The sequence below is a fragment of the Arvicanthis niloticus genome, chromosome 2, assembly GCF_011762505.2.
Source record: "Arvicanthis niloticus isolate mArvNil1 chromosome 2, mArvNil1.pat.X, whole genome shotgun sequence".
Classification (NCBI taxonomy): domain Eukaryota; kingdom Metazoa; phylum Chordata; class Mammalia; order Rodentia; family Muridae; genus Arvicanthis; species Arvicanthis niloticus.
In genome coordinates, this window is record NC_047659.1 from 136,101,551 (window position 1) to 136,121,866 (window position 20,316).

The 20,316-nt window shown below is 49.0% G+C and overlaps 1 protein-coding gene across 2 annotated transcripts; it reads left to right on the plus strand.

Moving 5' to 3' along the window:
* Positions 1–76: 76 nt before the first annotated feature.
* Positions 77–19,925, plus strand: Ddx27 (DEAD-box helicase 27). 2 transcript variants are annotated; one of them, XM_034494827.2, is made up of 21 exons: positions 77–230; positions 4,257–4,403; positions 5,806–5,865; positions 6,055–6,214; positions 6,676–6,722; positions 6,834–6,920; positions 7,850–7,955; positions 9,838–10,011; positions 11,673–11,823; positions 13,179–13,278; positions 13,361–13,502; positions 13,793–13,946; positions 14,711–14,792; positions 14,884–15,061; positions 16,352–16,458; positions 16,543–16,645; positions 18,491–18,585; positions 18,660–18,783; positions 18,955–19,042; positions 19,406–19,471; positions 19,587–19,925. In XM_034494827.2, the coding sequence occupies exons 1-21, from the start codon at positions 138–140 to the stop codon at positions 19,600–19,602; spliced, it is 2,280 nt and encodes a 759-aa protein (XP_034350718.1). In that variant the 5' UTR covers positions 77–137; the 3' UTR covers positions 19,603–19,925. The 2 variants fall into 2 exon arrangements, with proteins under 2 accessions (XP_034350718.1, XP_034350719.1); XM_034494828.2 differs by lacking the exon at positions 19,587–19,925 and having other exon boundaries at positions 19,406–19,475.
* The last annotated feature ends 391 nt before the right edge of the window (positions 19,926–20,316 follow it).

Consider the following 20,316-nt stretch of genomic DNA (forward strand, 5'->3'; position numbering starts at 1 on the left):
ACCACTCTGGCGAAGCCGCAAAGGTCTCCAGAGCGGAAGTGACGTTTAACACATGCGCGCAACGCCGAGACGGTCGCGGAAAAGACGTGTTGCGTCGGCGCGCCGCACTCGCTTCCGGAAGTGGCTGCCTCTTAAGCATGCTGGCGGAGCTCGGCTTCATCGGGACCATCGGCGAAAATGACGAGGTGCCGGTTGAGCCCGAGTCGGACTCTGGAGACGACGAGGAGGAGGTGGGCGCCGGCAGGGGAAGGAGCCGTGGGCGGGAGCGGCTGGGAACGAGCTGCGGGCCCCAGGCTCTTCTCAGCGTGCTAAGGTTTCCCCATGCAGGCCGTTTCACCCAAGCTGTGCGGAGTCGAATTCCGCAGGCGAAGTCGGTCTTGCTTCCTGCCCGGTCGGGGACACATTCGTCCCATCTATCTGTCAAGCCTCCCAGGGTGTTCTAGTGATGCTAGGCGGTGGGGATGTAACCTTTGGAAAGTGGCTCTAGGGTCAGTGGCGAGGAAAAAAAAAAAAAAAACCCTTAGTGCCCCACACTGTCATCTACCTGTTCACACGGCACTTCGGATGGCCCAGGGCTTCTGCAGTCCGATTCCGAGAAAGCTAAAGTCTAAGGCTCCAGTCTTTCAGGATCTTGCTGTGATGTCGTTTGATGCTCTGCTGGCCAGCTTATGAGTCTGTTCAAGGTTTCTGCCCTCTCTGTCCATCCACACCGTTCTTTGATCCCTCCCTGCCAAGTCACACCTGCAAACCGTATCCCTCACTTTGTTTCCAGCATGGTCCCTTCTCTTCGAGTAGTCCCCTCACCAAGCATCAGTCTTCTCATAATGCACTTCCAACCCTGCAGCTGCTTTTCTGTGGCTCAGAGCGGGTCAGTTTCTGTTGTCCTTTCTGCCATTTGATTCTCAACAGCCCTTGTCATGACAACACCGATTTACCATTCCATTCATGTCATAGAAACTTTTGTTCTTTTTCTGCTCAGAGCCTTTCAGATCCCCCACCCACCCCGTCCAGCCCAGACAGGATTTCTCTCTGTAGCACTGGCTATCCTGGACCTACCTCTATAGACCTCAAACTCAGAGATCTGCCTGCCTCTGCCTCCTGAGTGCTGGGATTAAAGGTGTGCCCTCCCACTGCCCAGCTTCCCTTCACACTGGTGTTCTCTGCCTGGAAGGCTTCCCTCTGCTCTGTCTAGATCAGCAGTTCTCAACCTGTGTGTCTTGACTCTGGGGACCCTGGGATCTCATTTCAGAAATTTACATTATGATTCACAACAGTAATGAATTATAGTTTTGAAGTAGCAACGGCAATAATTTTATGGTTTGGGGTCCCCACAACCCGGGGTTAGGAAGGTTGAGAACCACTGCTCTAGATGTCTTAGTCTTCTGGCTTTTTTGCTGTCTACAACTTTGTTCTGGAACCCTCCTGCTGCCTCAGCTTCCCATCCTAAGTCCCTTCGTGCTACCACTGTACAGGACAGCAGTTTTCTGATGTCTGTCATTGGAATGAGGCATTTTAAATAGGATTCAGGCTTGGCAGCAAGCACCTAAGTGTCTGGGTTGGAATATCACTTTTTCCCTTCTGACACATACCAGGTGGTGATCCTGAGGTACTTTGCTCATGTGTTACCCGCTCTGTAAGGCAGAAGTGAAACGATGAAACGATGCCTCACTTGGTAAGAGGCTTGTTGGTATCCAATTCTGTATCAGTTTTATTTTGTTTTGAAATGGGGTCTTATATACCCCAGGCTGGTCTCAAATTTTCTATGTAATTAAGAGCAGACTTGAACTTCTGTTTGTTTGTTTGTTTGTTTGGTTTTTTTTTTTTTTGAGACAGGGTTTCTCTGTGTAGCCCTGGCTGTCCTGGAACTCACTCTGTAGACCAGGCTGGCCTCGAACTCAGAAATCCGCCTGCCTCTGCCTCCCAAGTGCTGGGATTAAAGGCGTGCGCCACCACTGCCCAGCAGACTTGAACTTCTGACCATCCTGTCTCTGTTTGCATTTTTATGTACTTTCATATGTGTGTATGAGTACATGTTCATGTGTGGGTGCTTGTTTACATGCATGCGTGTGGTGCTGGAGGACAACTTTGTGGACTGTTACTCCAGTTGTCCACCTTGCTTAAAGACAGGATCTTTCTCATTGGTGTGGAGTTCACTGGTTAGGCTAGACTGGCCATTATTACACTCCCCATCCCCCATCTCCCACCCCCGTGTGTGTCTATGCTTGGAGGTGTATATGCTCTTGCAAGTATAGCTTATGTGTGTAGGTACATACCCACCTGTTAACAGGCCAGAAGTTAATGAGTATCAAGTGTCTGTCATTCCTCAGGAGCTGTCCACCTTGTTTTTTGGAGACAGTTCTCTTACTGGAACATTGGACTTACCAGTTAGAGTCGGCTGGCCAGTCAGCTTCTGTGGATGTGTCAGTTTCTGCCTTCTCAGAAGTTTTGGAGATGTGAAGACATCTTCTATGTAACCCTGGCTGTCTTGAAACTCACTCTACAGACCAGGCTGGCCTCAAACTCTTGAGATCTGCCTGACACCTCTGCATCCCAAGTGCTAGAATTAAAGGTGTGTGCCACCACAGCCAGCTTAAGCATTCATTCATTCATTCATTCATTCATGTTGAGACAGGGTTCCTCCAAGTAGCCCTGTCTGTCTTGGTACTCACAGAGATCCACCTGCCTTTGCCTCCCTAGTTCTGAGATTAAAGGCATGCATCTCTACCACCTGGAAGATTTATTTGTTTTTATGTTATATGCATGGATATGTTTTGTTTGCATGTTACATATGTATGCCACTTATTAGGGGTACCTGAGGAGGCCAGAAGAGGGTGTTGAATTCTTTGCAACTGGAGTTACAGAAAGTTGTTAGCTCCTATGTTGGTGCTGGGTACCAATAGCCCCTATGCTCTTCACTGCTGAGCCATTATTTCTTCAGCCTACATGATGACGTATCTTTATTGCCTTGTGGGGAGCCTTGTGTATACTAGGGACTCAATAACTATGCCTTGTCTCTCAGCTTTACTGAGGTATATTATTGTAATTGTGATTTTGTAGATATGAGGTATATAACGTGATGATTCAGCATGTGCATATTATTGTTGTTGTTATTATCATTGTTGAGATAGGGTTGCATAGTCCTGGCTATCCTGGAGCTCATTATGTAGTCCAGGCTGGCCTCAAACTCACAGATTCACCTGCCTCCACCCTCCAAGTGCTGGGATCAAAAGTGTGTGTCACCATGCTTGGCCTTATAGATATACATTATGAAATGTTTCCTCCTCCTCCTCCTCCTCTTCCTCCTCCTCCTCCTCTTCCTCCTCCTCCTCCTCTTCCTCCTCTTCCTCCTCCTCCTCCTCTTCTTCTTCTTCCTTCTCCTCCTCCTTCCCCTCCCCCTCCCCCTCCTCCCCCTCCTCCTCTTCCTCCTCCTCTTCTTCTTCTTCCTTCTCCTCCTTCCCCTCCCCCTCCCCCTACTCCCCCTCTTCCTCTTCCTCCTCCTCCTCCTCTTCCTCCTTCTTCCTTTTTTTTAAAAATTAAAGTTCTGGCAGTACTGGGAATCGAACCTGGAACCTCATGTGTGCCAGGCAAATGCTCTATCACTGATTTTAGTCTCCAGTCCATCAGTTAGGTTCTGCAGAGATAAAACACCAAGATCTAAAGCAATTTGGGGAAGAAAAGATTTATTTCAGCTTTTGAGTTCTATATCACAGCCTGTCATCAAAGGAAGTCAGTGCAGAAACTCCAGGCAGGAACCTAGAATCAGGAACTGTAAGCAGAGGTCATGGAGGAATGCTTACTGGTTTGCTCAGCCTATTACTTATAGCTCAGGACCACCTGCCCAGGAGCACGGTACCTCCTATGGTGGGCTGGGCCCAATCGGATCAGTCATTAATCAAGAAAATGCTAGACAGACATTTTGGAATAAAGCTTGTTAGGTATTTGATCAAATTTTCAATGGACTCACTCACGTTTGGCCTTTATAGGCTACTGAGTACTCACTGAAAGGTGTGTTAAAAACCTCCAGGACAGTTGTAAGCTGGTCACTTCCTTATTGTCTGTCCATATTTGCCTTCTATGTTTCTTTTGTAGTCTTTTATGTTGATTGAACCCAGGGCCTCACATATGCCAGGCAGGCTTTCCCAACTGGTCCACATGCTCCCAGCTGTGGGTTTCTCTGTCAGGCCCCCTCCCTTCCCTCCTCCTTCCCTCCTTCCACCTCAGTCGGGCACTCTCACTCCCTCCTCTCCTCTCTGCAGGGACCCATTGTGCTGGGCCGCAAGCAGAAAGCCTTGCAGAAGAACCGAAGTGCTGACTTCAATCCTGACTTTGTTTTCACTGAAAAGGAGGGCACATACGATGGCAGCTGGGCCCTGGCTGATGTCATGAGCCAGCTGAAGAAGAAGGTGAGACTGACAGGGATGGGATTCAGGCGATGGGTGGTGGATGAGCTGTTAAGGTTGGACAACAGTAAGTAGGTATTAGAACAAATACTTACCTCATGGCCTTTCACCTCCATCTTACGAAAGCTCAGCAGCTTTTGGAACCTGAGACTTTGAAACTAAGTTGTGTAGGTTTGATGGAGTAGGGAGAGGAAGTCACAAGTGCCCAGTAGGCTGGCAACTTAGCAACAGTGGAAGCACTATAAAATGGGCTCATGGTAGACTGTAGTCAGAACTGTATTAATTTGTCTATGGATGACATTTAGAACTATCAGAGAATCTTATTCTAGTTGGTGAGATAGTAAGGGCATTTGTCACCTGATGACCTGAATTGAGTCCCCAGAACCCACATGGCAGGAGAGAACGGAGTCGCTGTTTGACCTTCACATGTGCTCGGTGGCTCTTGTCCCCTCTACCTGCTTCAGTTAATGGTTAAATGAATTTTTCTTCTTTATTAAATGCCCACATCTGGGCATGGTGGCACATGCCTATAATCCTAGCACGACAGAAGAAGTTTGTGTATAAGTGCACCACATGTGCACAATGTTTATAGAGTCTAGAAGAGGGTATCAGATCCCCTAGAACTGGAGTTTTACGTGATTGTGAGCTACAATGGAACTTGGCTCTTCCAGAAGAGCAGCCAGTGTTTTTAACTGATGAGCCATCTTTCCAGCACCGAAATTTACTTTGTGTGTGTGTGTGTGTGTGTGTGTCTCTGTGTCTGTGTCTGTCTGCTGGGTATGTGGAGGTATATGTGTGTATCTGCCAGGCGTGTTCAGGTGCCTACAGAGGCCAGAGTAGGGACTGGATCTTTTGCAGCTGGATACAGATGTCTGTGGACACCAGTGTGGTTCCTAGAAAAGGAACTCAGGCCCTGTGATGTGAGCAGCAGATGATTTTAACTACTGTGCCATCTCTTCAGTTTCTAAAATAATCTTTTAAAAATGTGTTTGTATTGGTTCTTAGTAATCTAGTTTTTGTTTTTCTTTTTAAACAAACTAATACCTTTTTTAAACATTTAACGTTCATATACATGTAATATGTTTGGACCAAATCCTCTTTTGGTTGTTAACCTTAGCTAACGAAGTTTGCAGATTGATGAACATTTCCAAAAATGAGACAAGCCTTAGGCAGCATTGTCTAATAGCCTTTGAGATAGCCTTAGGATTGACAGCCCAGAGTGGCTTGAAACTCACTGTGTAGTCAAGGCTGGCTTTGACTTCATGGCTTCTTGCCTCAACCCTTCCAAATGCTACATGACAGGTATGAGCTAGCTCAGACAATCCTTTTCTCTACTAATATTTGGGTCCTGACCCTGTGACATGCCTGTTTGTGTGTCTTTGACTTGTTTTGATTTTCTCTCCAGAGGGCAGCCACTACCCTAGATGAGAAGATCGAGAAAGTACGGAAGAGAAGGAAAGCAGAGGTGAGGCTGAGACCAAACGTGGCAGTTGTAGACACGCTCTGGCCTGTGGCTTTGAGAGGGGTGGGAACAGGTCCTCCAGTCTGGGTAATTACTCCTTACTGTCTGGCCATGGAGCTCAGCATGGCTTCTCTTAGGTTCTGAATTTCTTGGTGTTTGTAGTCACACCTACTTTATTTGATTTTTCCTCAGGATAAGGAAGCCAAGTCTGGGAAGGTGGAGGAGAAAGAAGGCCAGGCAGGCTCTGACCTGAAGGGGCAGGAGAATCTGGATGAGAATGAGGCAGGCTCCAAGGACGAAGACTCTGAGACTGACTACTCCTCTGAGGATGAGGAGATCCTCACCAAAGCAGGTAGGCTGATGCACCTGGGCTCTGTAGGAGGTTGTATAGTCTTCTGTGCTGGCACCTGCTTGTCCCCGCGGTGCTGGGATGTGTTCTCTTTACTAACCACCACATCAGGGCCTTATTCTTTGTGGGTGGCTGCTTCTCTCCTCATCCTCAGTTCCACAGAGTGTTGGCTCCTCTACAACTCACCTGCTTCGGATGACTCAGTTGCATTGGGTTTACCTATGCAGTCAGGGGTTCAGTGAGCATGTGGTAGAATTCTCTAAATGTCACAGCATTAGGTTGTGTTAAGAGCCCACTGTCTACACTGTACTCACTAGGCTAGAGTCCTGTCTGCATTTGTCATTATCTGTGAAAGGAGGCTGGAACAGCAGCTTATCTGGATGGTGCTGGGCTAATCCATGGACAGTACCAAGCAAGGCAGGTGCTAGATAAGAACTGTGCTCACTGCTGTGTTTTTCCCACAGACACACTCAAAGTGAAGGAGAAGAAGAAGAAGAAAAAGAAAGGCCAGGTGAGCTTGAGTAGGAGGTTGCTGGGCAGCTCGCTTTTGCAACCACAGCCTGAGAGGACATGCAGGCTTGGTTGCTTTGCTGAGTTCTTCCGGTCGTCTGATCTGTTGCAGGAGGCAGGGGGATTCTTTGAAGATGCATCTGAGTATGACAAAAGCCTGTCCTTCCAGGACATGAACCTATCCCGGCCCCTCCTGAAGGTAGTAGCTATGGCAACAGAGTTGATTCTTTTTTGATTGATTGTCTTCTCTCTGTGTGCGTGCATGTGCTCACATGAAATGTGAATGTATGTGTGCTGGTGCCTGTGGAAGGCAGGAGATGGCATGGGTCGCCTGAAGCTGGAGTTCAAAGTGATTGTGAGCTGCCATGTGTGCTAGGAAGCAAATTCTGGTCTTCTACAAGAGCAGCAAGTACTCTTAAATTGCTGAGCCATCTCTCCGGCCTGTTCATTTTAGACAGGGTCTCAGGTAGTCCAGGCTTGCTATGCTGTGTAGCTGAGGTAGGCCTTGAACTCCTTATCTTCCTGCCTTCATCAAGGGCTGGGATCTAGAGGTGCATCACCATAACCAGCTGACGAGGGGTGATTCTTGCAGTAGGCTCCATCTAGGCTTCTTCATTTGACCCCCTCAACGCTGTTGTGGGCTCAGCTTCCAGAGAACTGTCTTACGCAGTAAGTCCCACTTTTAATTTGGGATGAAGCCAAAGTTCTTGCACTGACTTCCAGACTTCTCTCTCTCTCTCTGGTTCCTTTGTAGCACTTTCTCCTTTGCACTTGCTGTTTCCTTTGCTTAAAAGATTCTAGAAGTCTCCTGGGGTGCTCTCTCACCCCACCGGGTTCAATGAGTCATTCCTGACATCCCTGCTGTGATTCGCATGTCCTCCCTGGTTGTCTGCAGCTCCTTCATGGCTGCATTTATCTCTGTAAAATGGGTGTGTTTGTTTTTGTCTGTTTCTTTCTGCCTTCCTAGAGCAAGGCTTTCCTTTTTGTCCAGAGTGCAGCTGATGCCTTAGGCTCTAGAGCAGAGGTACTAGGAAGATGTTGTGTGCCTCAGAGGCTTGGCTACCTTGTCCCTTGCTGTGGATCACTCCCTGCCCACCTGCCCTGTCTGACTGTAATTTTTCCCTTCAGGCCATTACAGCCATGGGCTTCAAGCAGCCCACTCCAATCCAGAAGGCATGCATCCCTGTGGGTCTGCTGGGGAAAGACATCTGTGCCTGCGCAGCTACTGGGACAGGTGAGAGGGTCGGGGGAGGAGGAGGAGGAGGAGACCAGAGCACACTAGGTCTCTAGGCTGCTGTAGCCTGCTAAACACACCTGGCTCCTTAAAGATTTACTAGTGAGCTGGGTGGTGGTGGTGCACGCCTTTAATCCTGGAATTCAGAAGGCAGAGACAAGTGAATCTGAGTTTGAAGCCAGGCTTGTCTACACTGAGCGTTTCAGGACAACCAAGGCTACACAGAGAAACCCTGTTTAAGAAAAACCTAAGCCGGGCAGTGGTGGCGCACACCTTTAATCCCAGCACTTGTCTGAGTTTGAGGCCAGCCTGGTCTACAGAGTGAGTTTAGGACAGCCAGGGCTACACAGAGAAACCCTGTCTCGAAAAACAAACAAACAAACAAACAAATAAAGACTCTGAGTGTTTTGATTCCATGTATATACAAGTACTATATGTGTGCAGGTATGGTACAGGACATTGGATAACCATATCTGGAGCTGGCATAAACTGCCATGTGTGTGCTGGGAACCAGCCCAGGTCCTCTGCAGGAGCAGCCAGTTCTCTTAACCACTGAGCCATCTCTGCAGCCCTCCATGTGGCTTTTTAAACGATTGAAAGAGACTATAAAGGTAGATGTTGTGGTGTATTCCTTGAATCTCAGAACTGAGACAGAGAGATGGTATGTTTCTGCTCAGTCTGGGGGTATAGAGAATATCTTAGAAAGAAAAGCCTGTAGAAATCTGTATGCAATTGGCAATTTTGAGATTTTTATCATTGTTAAAGATTTTATTTTATTATGTGTTTATGTGGGTTATATGTACATGTGAGTGCAGAGTCCAGAAGAGGATGACAGGACTCCCTGGAGCTGGAGTTACAGGTAGTTGCAAGCTGCCTGGTGGGGTGTGCTGGGAGCTGACCGCTCATCTCCCCAGCCCCTTACTTGGTGATTTTTTTTTTTTAAGATTTATTTTATATATGTTAGTAACTTTTGCTGTCTTCAGACATAGTAGCAGAAGGTATCAAATCCCATTACAGATGGTTGTGAGCCACTATGTAGTTGCTGGGAACTCAGAACCTCTGGAAAAGCAGTCAGTGTTCTTAACAATTGAGCCACCCTCTCCAGCCTCTCTCAGTTGGTGATTTTAACAGCTTTAAAAGTTATTGGGATGCCAATTTGGCTTCAGAGCAACATGTTATAGACATTGACTTTGGGGCCTGGAGAGATGGCTCAGAAGTAAAGAGCACTGGCTACTTTCTCAGAGGACCAAAGTTTGGTTCCCAGCACCCACTTGGCAGTTTAGCAGGTGTCTATAACTGCAGTTCCAGGGGATCAGATACCTGATCTCTACTGGCCACCATGGGCATCAGACATACATTTGTATAGCGTAAATACTCATATACATGTAAGATATAAATCTCAGTGAGTATCAGGGCTAGAGAGAGAGTTTAGAGCACTGGCTGCTCTAACAGGGAACCCAGGTTCAATCCCCAATCCTCAGTGGCAGTTCACAGCTGTTTCTAACTCCAGTTGCAGAGGATACACATATGTGGCATCTATGCACAGACATGCACATAAATGTCAATAAAAACTGAGTCTCTAAAATACTAGCTAACTAAGACTCTGAGAATGTGAGCCTTGTGTCTGGCATCCACTGGTGTTAGAATGGGGATCAGATGATAGTAGGACTTGGAGAGCGGCCTGCCTATTAACTGCTGCCCTGCTTGCCAGCCTAGTCACCATGGTTTTCTTTTTTGTTTATGTGGACATGGTGTGGCAGTAGGCAAGCACTCATGCATAAGCTGTATGTTCCCATAAGCAGGGATGTGGGTTCCTGGACTCGGGTGGGACCAGGCATGGAAGGTGTTGAAGCTGCTCTCTGCTCTGCTGTCCTCCCTCTAGGCAAAACTGCAGCCTTTGCACTGCCTGTCTTGGAGCGTCTGATCTACAAGCCCCGCCAGGCTGCCGTCACTCGAGTGCTGGTGCTGGTCCCCACCAGAGAGCTAGGCATCCAAGTGCACTCTGTCACCAAGCAGCTGGCCCAGTTCTGCAACATTACTACCTGCCTGGCTGTGGGTGAGTGAGGGCTACCAGCCTCTGGGAGATCCGATGTGACAGATAGAGGATGGGGTGTGCTTCACTGCACCCCAGATGTCAGGAAAGACCTCTGTTTCATAGTGGGTCCTAGAGGCAGGGGGAGGGGTTTCATTAAGATTTAACTCTTTTATCATTTTATGTGTTTGAGATAGGATTCACTCTGTAGCCCAGGTTGGCTTGGAACTTAACTGTGTAGCTCTGGTTGACTTCAGACATAGCCATCATCCTGCCTTCCCTCCTACTACTGAGTGAGAGAGCCGGCACAGTTAGCATGACTTGACCTCTTAGATCTGTGGTACTGGGCATTGAACCTAGGGCCTTTTGCAAGATACTGTATTACTGCATTTTTATTCACAAAACTTAACCTTGGGGCTGGGGAGTTAGTCCTGTGGTTCAGAAGACGTACTACTCTAAAAAAAAAAAAAAAAAAAGACCTGGATTCCAGTTCCCAGCACCCACATGCAACTCCCAGCCATCTGTAACTTGAGTTCCAGTCTGACATTCTCTTCTGACCTATGAGGCACCAGTACCAGAGGCGCACATGGTGCACATAGCACATGCAGGCACATAATAAAATGAAACCGACCTTTAAAAAAAAAGCTTGCCATGCAGTGTGATGCAGGCCTTTAAATCTAGCACTGAAACGCAGAGGTAGTCAGATCTCTGTGGGTTGGAGGCCAGCCTGGTCTCCACTGAGTTTTAGATCAGTAAGGATGCACAGTGAGACCCTGTCCAAAACTCAAAGAAGACTTAACCTTGAGAAAGAAGATTCAGGGATGGGGATGTGGCTCCATGGTAGAGGGTTTGGTTGTGTAACGTCTGCCAGTCTCTGGGTTCAGTTTCTGTTAACACACAAAACCAGTATTAGTTTGGACTAGAGAGATGGCTCAGTGGTTAAGAGCAGTGATTGCTCTTCCAGAAGTTCTGAGTTCAATTCCCAGCAACCACATGGTAGCTCATATCATCTGTAACGGGATCTCATGCCCTCTTCCAGTGTGTCTGAAGACAGCTACAGTGTACTCATAAATAAAATTCATTTGTTTTAAAATCCACAGTATTCTCTTCCATAAAGTCTTTGGTGATCCTAGCACTTGGGAGAATGAGGTCGCTCATTGCCAGGCTGGGTTACATATGTGAGACTGTCTCAAGCCAGTGAAGAAAGACAAGGCTTCAAGGCCTGTATTACTGCATCCATTTAGGATGGAACTTCATGTGGTGTGAGTGATGGTGTTGGGGAGGACTCTTGGTGACGTTAGTGTCATGGAGTCTGACTTTGCCCTCTGTGTGTAGTTGGAAATCAGGGATGATTGAGGTCCTTGGGACAGGGACACCATCAGTTTGTACAGCTGCTGCTTTCAGACCTTGAACAGCTTTAGGTGTTGAGTTTTGAAGTGCTGCTCTGATGTCTGCTCTCAGCCGATTATAATGGATGCATCAAAAACCCAAAGAAGACTTAACCTTGAGAAAGCGTTCAGGGATGGGGATGTGGCTCCCCATCAGTGCTCACGGAGAAGTCATATTGCCCAGGCCTTGGGCTCTCTGGCTCCTCTTTGTGCTCTGCAGTTGACCTGAGCCCCAGGCAGGTAGCAGGCACCACTGATGAATGACTGAGCAGGCTGTCCATGGGGTCTGCTCCGCAGGTGGCCTGGATCTGAAGTCTCAGGAAGCAGCTCTCCGGGCAGCACCCGACATCCTCATCGCCACGCCTGGCCGGCTCATCGACCATCTCCACAACTGCCCTTCCTTCCACCTGAGCAGCATTGAAGTCCTCATCTTGGACGAGGCTGACAGGTGTGCCTGAGGTGCAGGGCCTGGGGTCCGCACTGTTCCCTGCATGCTCTCTCAGGCTCTCGGTGACTCGTGTCACACCATTACTGTTCACACTGGGTCTCCATCAGGTTTCTCTGCCTGTGTGTGTGTGTGTGTGCTCTCTCCCTCCCCCCCTTTTCTGCCTCTCCTTTCCCTCGTCTTTCTCTCTTCCTCCTTCCCTGTTTCTTTTCCCCTTCCTCCTTTCCTCCTTTATAGTCAGTGGCTTAAGAGGTACGAGAGGTCATTCAGGAATGGTGCTGCACACCTGTAATCCCAGCACTTGGGGTGGGGTGCAAAGGCATGAAGACTGCAAGAGTGAGTCTAGCTCACAGTATATAGTGAGTTCCAGACCAGCCTGTGTACAGGGTGAGACAGTGTCTCCAAGAAAAGCCCAAATAATGAGAACACTACCATTTTCCGAGATTTGAAAATGTCACTGAGATTCTCAGAACAAATCTTTTCCTTGTCTAGACATGGAAATAAGAAAGGTACCCACCTTATGTGGCATGCTCTAGAAGTAATGTAGGCAAGGCAGCCTAGCTTCCTTCCACAGGCCATCTCCAGGACTGTCCCTCCATATTCTACTTCCACACTGCCCTCCCCACACACACACTGCCCTCCCCCTCTACACTGCGCTCTCCTTCCACATTGCCCCCCCCCCAACACTGCCCTCCTTTTGCCCATACATGTCCCAGTTGGACCAATGACAGAGGTCTGTTGAGAAGGCAGGTTCCTCCCCTCAGTTCAGTTGATGGCAGCCCAGTCAGTCCAGCTCAGCTCTGTGTGTCATGTCTGTGGTGTGCTTGTCCCAAAGCCCATTAACACCCACATGGTGCTGGTCCTCGGGCTCAGCACCATCTCCTTGACCTGCTTCAAGCTTCTGCAAGCCCTTACCTAGCAGCCTCCTCCCTAGGATGGTTTAGTATCCCAGTTACCAGGACACAGCTAGACAAGCGCAGAGAGAGCAAGGCTGAGGGCTATTCCAGACAGAGACTAAAGAGGCATGAGCACCACTTGCAACACAGTAGCATTGTGGGTACTGTGGAGGAGATTTGGTCTTGTCCAAACACTTAGGTATCTGGTAGGTGGTTTGACATTGTGGTTATGTAGGAGCAGGTTATTGTCTGTCAGAAAATGCGCTACTGGGACATTTGGGGACAAGGTGTTATGATCTCAGTGCCTTGCAGAATAGAGGGGCAGAGTCCTGGTGGCTCAGACATGACATAGTAAGGGTGGGACAACAGCAGGTCCAGGGAAAGCCTCCGTGGCCTGTGTGGGACCCTCCCTCACCCTCACTCTTGACAGAAGAGCTTTCTCACTGTCTGCCCTTCCTCCAGGATGCTGGATGAGTATTTCGAGGAGCAGATGAAGGAGATTATCCGAATGTGTTCCCACCACCGCCAGACCATGCTCTTCTCAGCCACCATGACAGATGAGGTGGGTGTGCCTAGTTGCATGCAGAGGACGCCAGCTGGGCAAGCCCTCACGGAGCTGAGCAGTCCTGACCTTGTACTTGTAGGTGAAAGATCTGGCCTCGGTCTCCTTAAAGAATCCTGTGCGCATATTTGTGAACAGCAACACGGATGTCGCTCCCTTCCTGCGGCAAGAGTTCATACGGATCCGGCCTAACAGGGAAGGGGACCGGGAAGCCATTGTGGCAGGTGAAGGCTCAGGGCTGGACTGGGCAGGGTGGGCATCTGCACTCAGGCTTTTGGTTTTTCTGTCCTCTAGCTGCCTCTGTCCTTTCTCCACCAGCTCACACAGTGGCACTGCTTGTTACCTAGCCCCCGCCACCTCTTCCAGGAGGCGGCCTAGCCTGCTCCTCCCATTCCCTCAGCCGTGGTGTGAACTACACTTGGGAGCTGGCTTCTCTGACTTTCCCTTGGCATCTGAGCCCCACAGTCAGGACTTGGTCAGTCTGACCAGTGCTGGCTCACTCTTCTCCCTGCAGCTCTCCTGATGAGAACCTTTACTGACCACGTGATGCTCTTCACCCAGACCAAGAAGCAGGCCCATCGCATGCACATCCTCTTGGGGCTGCTGGGGCTGCAGGTGGGAGAGCTTCACGGCAACTTGTCACAGAGCCAGCGGCTGGAGGCCCTCCGGTAATGCTCCGTGCCACCCTCCTTCCTGGTCAGCCCAGGGGACCTTGTAGAGAGCAAATAGGACCCTGGACTTGTGTTAGAGCAGAGGCAGGGGACACAAATAATACAGTGCCCAACTTTAAGCAGTTGTACGCCAGTGTCTGCCACTCTGCAGTTTGAATCTGAGGGCTGTGAGGGTGCGTGTAGTCAGACTGTGCCTGGCCTGGGCAGGTTGCTTTCATTGTACTCCTGTCTATGGCTTTCCCAGAGCTGCTCACGTCAGATGATTAAGGCTCACCCTTGGCCAGCAGTCATTTCATGAGCATGTGCTCTGCACATGCAGCATGGTTCATGTATGGTTTGGCATTCAGTTCTCAGGAGCAGTGGAGAGCTACAGGCTAGGCCTCAGAACGAACGCCCCTCACCCCACCCTGCTCATCACTGCCTGAGAGCTGAGCCCTGCCCTCTGAGGCTCTGACCTCTGTTCTCTGCTGTAGTCTGTAGACAGGCCCCAAACTCGGGTGTGATGGGACCTGCTACCTGAAATAGTACACACACCCGACTCCGTGTACTCGGTCAAGGCTGGCTGTTTTTATTTATTTTGTGTGCTTGGGTGTGTGACATGGTGCCAATGTGGAAGTCAGAGGACAGCTTGTAGGAATTAGTTTTCTTCTAGCATGTGGGTCCCAGGGACTGAGGGTCCTCAGGCGTGGTAGCAGATACTCTTACCATTTCACGGTGTCGGGCTGAGGTGGCTTACTAAACATGTCTTTGGCTCTTTCTAGGCGCTTTAAGGATGAGCAGATTGACATCCTGGTGGCCACAGATGTGGCAGCCCGTGGGCTTGACATCGAAGGGGTGAAAACAGTGAGTCTCTGTTGTTGCTGTGGTGGGGCTCCTGTGCCTCCTGTGCCTCCTGTGCCTGCCGCACCTCACTGATCCTCGCTCTGGTCTTCAGGTGATCAACTTCACCATGCCCAACACCATCAAACACTATGTGCACCGTGTAGGGCGGACTGCCCGTGCTGGCAGGGCTGGGCGCTCTGTGTCTCTGGTGGGAGAAGAGGAGAGGAAGATGCTGAAGGAGATCGTGAAGGCTGCCAAGGCGCCAGTGAAGGCTCGGATCCTTCCCCAGGGTGAGCAGCACAGGATGCTGGGCTCAGGCAGCTTGAGCTCTGCCACCTTCTGAGTACCCTGGACGGGCTTCCTCCTTCCCTAGGTGACCGATGTGAACCACCACCGAGAATGGTGGCAGTAGGGCTCGGCTTGTCAGAGCTCCTTAGTCTCCCTTTCGTCTGTTTCTGTGGGCGCCCACCCTCTCTTCCTTTTTTTCCTTGATCCAGTACTAGAGATGGAACTCCGTGCCCTGTGCGTGCTGGGCGCTGCTCTGCGGCTGACCTGTATCCCAGACCTTGTTTCATTTTGAGATGGGGTCTTAGTTGTCCAGGGTAGCCTTGAACTGGTTCTGTGGCTCAGGAAGGACTCATTTATTTGCTAGTTGCCTTCCTTCTTTTTTTCTGAGTCAGGGTTTTGTTGTGCTGTGTAAACCAGATTGGCCTCAAACTCAGCAGTTCACCTTCCCCTGCCTCCTGGTGCTGGGATTAAAGGTGTGCCTGCCATGCCTGGCTTTGGCCTCCATGTTTTAGTACTGCTGAGTTGAGTGACTGGTGGGAATCAGTGATAATAAAAATGACCTCTGATCCAAGAGCTCATCCCTCAGTGTCTCTTCTGTGTGTAGATGTTTCTAGTTTCTTTTTGTCTTGAGAGTCTATTTATTTTTATTTTATGTATGTGGATGTTCTGCCTGCATGAATGTCCATGTAGTATCTGTGTGTGATGCTCTTTGAGGCCAGAAGAGAGCATCAGGTCATGTAGAACTGGGGTTCCAGAGGAGAGTGAGCTGCCTGTAGGTGCTGGGACAACCCAGGTATTTTCCCTATTATCAGTCATTTCTGCCTGTCATTCAAGAAGTAGGTCCTTCTGTCCTTCTGTGTGCCCAGTCTCAGTGCTGCTGTCCCAGTAGCCAGGGATTGAGCAGAAACAGAAGAGCTGGTGTTTCTGCTGCAAGTCAGTGACAGGAGGAGAGGAGCCTGTTAGAAAAGCTGGTGATTCTACTTGTGCCCCCACCTAGCTGTGGGAGCAGCTGTTGTGCCGACTTTGTGAGGGTTCTGGAGATCTGGAGACCTTCATTCTGTGTGGCGTTTCCACAGCTCCTGTGTGTTCACTTTTCTGGTTCTCTTGTGCTCAGGCTAGACCAAGCAGATCTCAGTCTCCTGAGTTACCAGGATTGTAGGCTGGACTCATTCTTAGTGGGAGGTATTCAGGAAGAAGCATGCTGTTTTGTGTTAGCAAGTAGGCATCTGCGTTATTTTCACTAACTGCCTAGTAATCACCCTCAGTTTTATTTTTTATTCCTTTCCTGTAAGATGTTATTCTCAAGTTCCGGGACAAGATTGAGAAATTGGAGAAAGATGTGTATGCAGTGCTGCAGCTGGAGGCGGAGGAAAAAGAAATGCAGCAGTCAGAAGCCCAGGTGAGGCTGTGTGGCCATCTTCCCACTCAGCTGCTCAGTGACAGCTGCAGTGTGACCATGGGTGTCCTTGTACCATCCCCACAGATTAACACAGCAGAGCGACTCTTATCCAAAGGGAAAGAGACAGCAGACCACGAGCCTGAGAGGAGCTGGTTCCAGACCAAAGAAGAGAGGAAGAAGGAGAAGAGTGAGTCCTGAAGGCTCCTCCTCACTGGCTGAGCGTTGTGGGGGAACTGCTTGCCAAGCAAACCTAAGGGCCCGACTTTGAATTTCCAGGGCATGCCTCCCAGCTTTAACAATTAAGATGGCAGCATGCTTCTTTATCGTATGAGTAGTTTATAACATGACTTTTCTATGTTGAGGGATATTGAAAGTTTACCCAATTTTTGCCATTAGTCATATGGAATGGAGATGTCCTGAGAATCTTTGAACATGTGCCCCTTGGTTAATTAAGTGCTTTGTAGGGAATTCTGCAGGTAAAGGGGGATGCAAATTTCTCACTCAAGTGGTAGTTTCAAAATTATCTCCCTTGTAAGCTGTGCCAGCAGTGTCAGAAATCCTGCCTCTATTTGTTGGCTAGGAGGAGATGAGTGTGCTAGACTTCATGGTAGAGGACTGCCATGGTTGAGGACTAGGTACAGCCTGTCTTTGTCCTGGGAGTGGAGACAGTGAGAACCTTCAGTGTACTGAGGCAACTGGGGCTCGGTGAGCTGGAGAGAACAGACAACCTCAGCTGTCTTTCTTCAGGGGTCTTATGTTATCCACCTTGTTTTATTTTATTTTAAGATTATTTTATGTATGTGAGTACACTGTAGTTCTCTTCACGCACACCAGAAGAGGGCATCGGATCCCATTACAGATGGTTGTGAGCCACCATGTGGTGGCTGGGAATTGAACTCAGGACTTCTGAAAGAGCAGTCAGTGATCTTAACTGCTGATCCATCTCTCTAGCCCTTGTGACAGGGTCTCTCATTGGTCTAGAACTCAGCAAATGGTCTAGTCTGGCTGGCCAGTGAACCCAAGGGATCAGCCTTTTTCTGCTACCCTAGTATTGGGGTTATAAACAGATTACCACCACACCCACCTTCTTTCCTTCCTTCCATCCGTCTGTCTGTCTGTCTATCTATCTTCCTTCCTCTTTCCCATCCCCTCCCCTCCTCTCCCCTCCCTCCCTCCCTCCTCTTCCCTTCCCTCCTTTCTTTCCTTTCTTCCTTTTTTTCTCTTCTTCCTCTTCCTCTTCCTCCCAACCCCAAAGGTGCCTGGGTTCACCTTTAATCTCTGTACTTTGGTGGCAGAGGTGGATGGATCTCTGTGAGTTGCAGGTAAGCCAGGGGTACATAGACCCTGTGTTAAGAAGTCAGTTTTTTTTTGTTTTGTTTTGTTTTTTTAAAGTTGGTGGACTGGAGAGATGGCTCAGTAGTTAAGAGCACTGACTGCTCTTCCAGAGGTCCAGAGTTCAATTCCAAGCAACCACATGGTTGCTCACAACCATCTGTAATGGGATCTGATGCCCTCTTCTGGTGTGTCTGAAGACAGCTACTATGTATTCATACACATAAAATAAATAAATAAATCTTAAAAAAAAAAAAGTTGGTTCTAGGTATCCAAGTCCTCAGCTCTTTTTAAAAGTTTGTATATTTATTCTGACATAATTTCATTGTGTGTTAGTATACTTAGATCTCCCCCCCCCATCTGCTGTCCCCTCCCCCTCCCCCTCGGTGCTGAGCCTCTTTCCAGCAAGCTTCCTTCTGATTTGAAGTCTGATTTTCAAGGCTGCTGCATTTAAGTTGCTGACATGAGCATGGGTGGGGGTTATTCTCTTGTACAGGGCCACCTTGCCAGTGGCTGCCCCACTGAGGAATGTGACTCTCTTCTCTGAGTAACCATTAACTGGGCAGCTCTCCCCAGGCCAGCATTCTTCCCTGAAGGGCACTTCACTCAGTGAGCTGTCACCTAGTTTCTTCTCAGTTTAAGCTTTAGTGACAGACATAATCACGCAGCCCCTAAAATCCACACTCTGTTCTCACAACAGTTGCCAAGGCTCTGCAGGAGTTTGACTTGGCCTTAAGAGGAAAGAAAAAAAGGAAGAAGTTTATGAAAGATGCCAAGAAAAAGGGGGAGATGACGGTGAGTAGCCTCCCTGTGGAGCAGGGTCCCTTGGAACAGCGGTTTGTTCTGTGCTCATCTCTCACTTCCCCTAGGCAGAGGAGAGGTCCCAGTTTGAAATCCTCAAGGCACAGATGTTTGCAGAGCGGCTGGCCAAGAGGAACCGCAGAACCAAGCGAGCACGGGCAATGCCTGAGGAAGAGCCTGCAGCAGGCCCTGGTAAGCCATGGGGAGTCAGTTTTGAGGACCATACCATGGCAAGAGTTGGCAGGGATGGCAGTGACCAAGCTTTGGAGGAATTGGGATGTATCAGTGCTCTCCACCGATTCTGGAATTCTCTCCCTCAGTGTCAGGGGACTCAGTAGCCACTGACCCATTTTCTCTGTGCAGCCAAGAAGCAGCGGCGGCAGCAGAAGTCTGTGTTTGATGAAGAACTCACCAACACAAGCAAGAAGGCCCTGAAACAGTATCGGGCGGGGTAGGTTTGAAGTGCTGCTCAGCCCTCAGTGTGTGTACACTGAAGCATCCGTGTCCATGCTCACTCCCAACTCTTTCCTAGAGCTTCATAACATGCGGACTCAGGCCCTGATGAGTACAAGCACAAGAGTTCTTAGTGTGGTCCTTACATAAGCTCTCCAGATCTAGACATCTGAATCTGGCTGGTTGGGAAAGGCCTCTACCTACTGATTTTAAGTTGGTGGCTGGCTCCCAGAAATGCATATTATTCTTTACAAGCCCACAGGAGACTGCATCCCACCTTGCTAGCCTGTGAAGCCAAGATGGGGTGACGTCACTCACATGTCCCACAGCCTGCCCAGCTCATATTTCATCTCTCTTACAGCCCTTCCTTTGAAGAGAGGAAACAGTCAGGTCTGCCCCGCCAGAAGAGAGGGAACTTCAAGTCCAGGTGATGTTGCACTGTGGAGGGCAGAGACAGTACCCATGGGGTTGGAGAGGCAAGCCGTGTGGGAGGCGGTACTGCTCCTCCCTTCCGCTTTTCATTTTGTTGATTTCCTTAATAGGTACAAGAGAAAGTAGTCGTCTCCATGATGTGAAGAAGTTGGTGGGACAATTTTATATCCCTTCCCTGTGGGAAGTCATCTTGTCTAGGTCTGGTTTTTTCCATTTATAAAACCCCAAACCCGGGGCTGGAGAGATGGCTCACTGATTAAGAGCACTGACTGCTCTTTCAGAGGACCGGAGTTCAATTCCCAGCAACCACATGGTGGCTCACAACCATCTGTAATGGGACCTGATGCCCTCTTCTGGTGTGTCTGAAGACAGCTACAGTGTACTCATATACATAAAATAAATAAAATCTTTAAAACCAACAACAAACAGGGTTACAACAAACTAAACAAGCCTGATTGCGGATCTGTTTTCTGTTAGTACCTAGGAGCTGTTTTTATTCATTCATTCACGCCTCCTCTTTTAAATTTTGAATGTCTCACTGTGCAGCACAGGCTAGCTTAGAACCTACTATTTAGGCCTCTAATTTGTGAGACTATAGATTGCTGGGATTACAGTATATACTGTTGTGCCAGGGTTCCCTCCCTGACTAGCTTTCCTACACATTTCAAATGCAAGGAGTCTGTTTTGTGAGTTCAGACTGCTTCACCTCAGTTCTCCAGCTGCATATGCGCTGCTCACACTTGCTAACTTGGGGCTCTGTTTAATGGTGCTGGGGTGTGGGTCAGACCAGGCTCTGCCTTTGGTGGAAGGTCTCCATATTAAAAGGCAATGGGCCGGTGA

Excerpts from the sequence above, each read along its gene's own strand:
- Ddx27 (XM_034494827.2), top strand. The coding sequence starts at position 138 with ATGCTGGCGGAGCTCGGCTTCATCGGGACCATCGGCGAAAATGACGAG. Across the intron at positions 15,062-16,351 it reads GGCTCGGATCCTTCCCCAGG|ATGTTATTCTCAAGTTCCGG; the intron begins GTGAGCAGCACA and ends CTTTCCTGTAAG. Across the intron at positions 18,586-18,659 it reads AGAAAAAGGGGGAGATGACG|GCAGAGGAGAGGTCCCAGTT; the intron begins GTGAGTAGCCTC and ends CACTTCCCCTAG.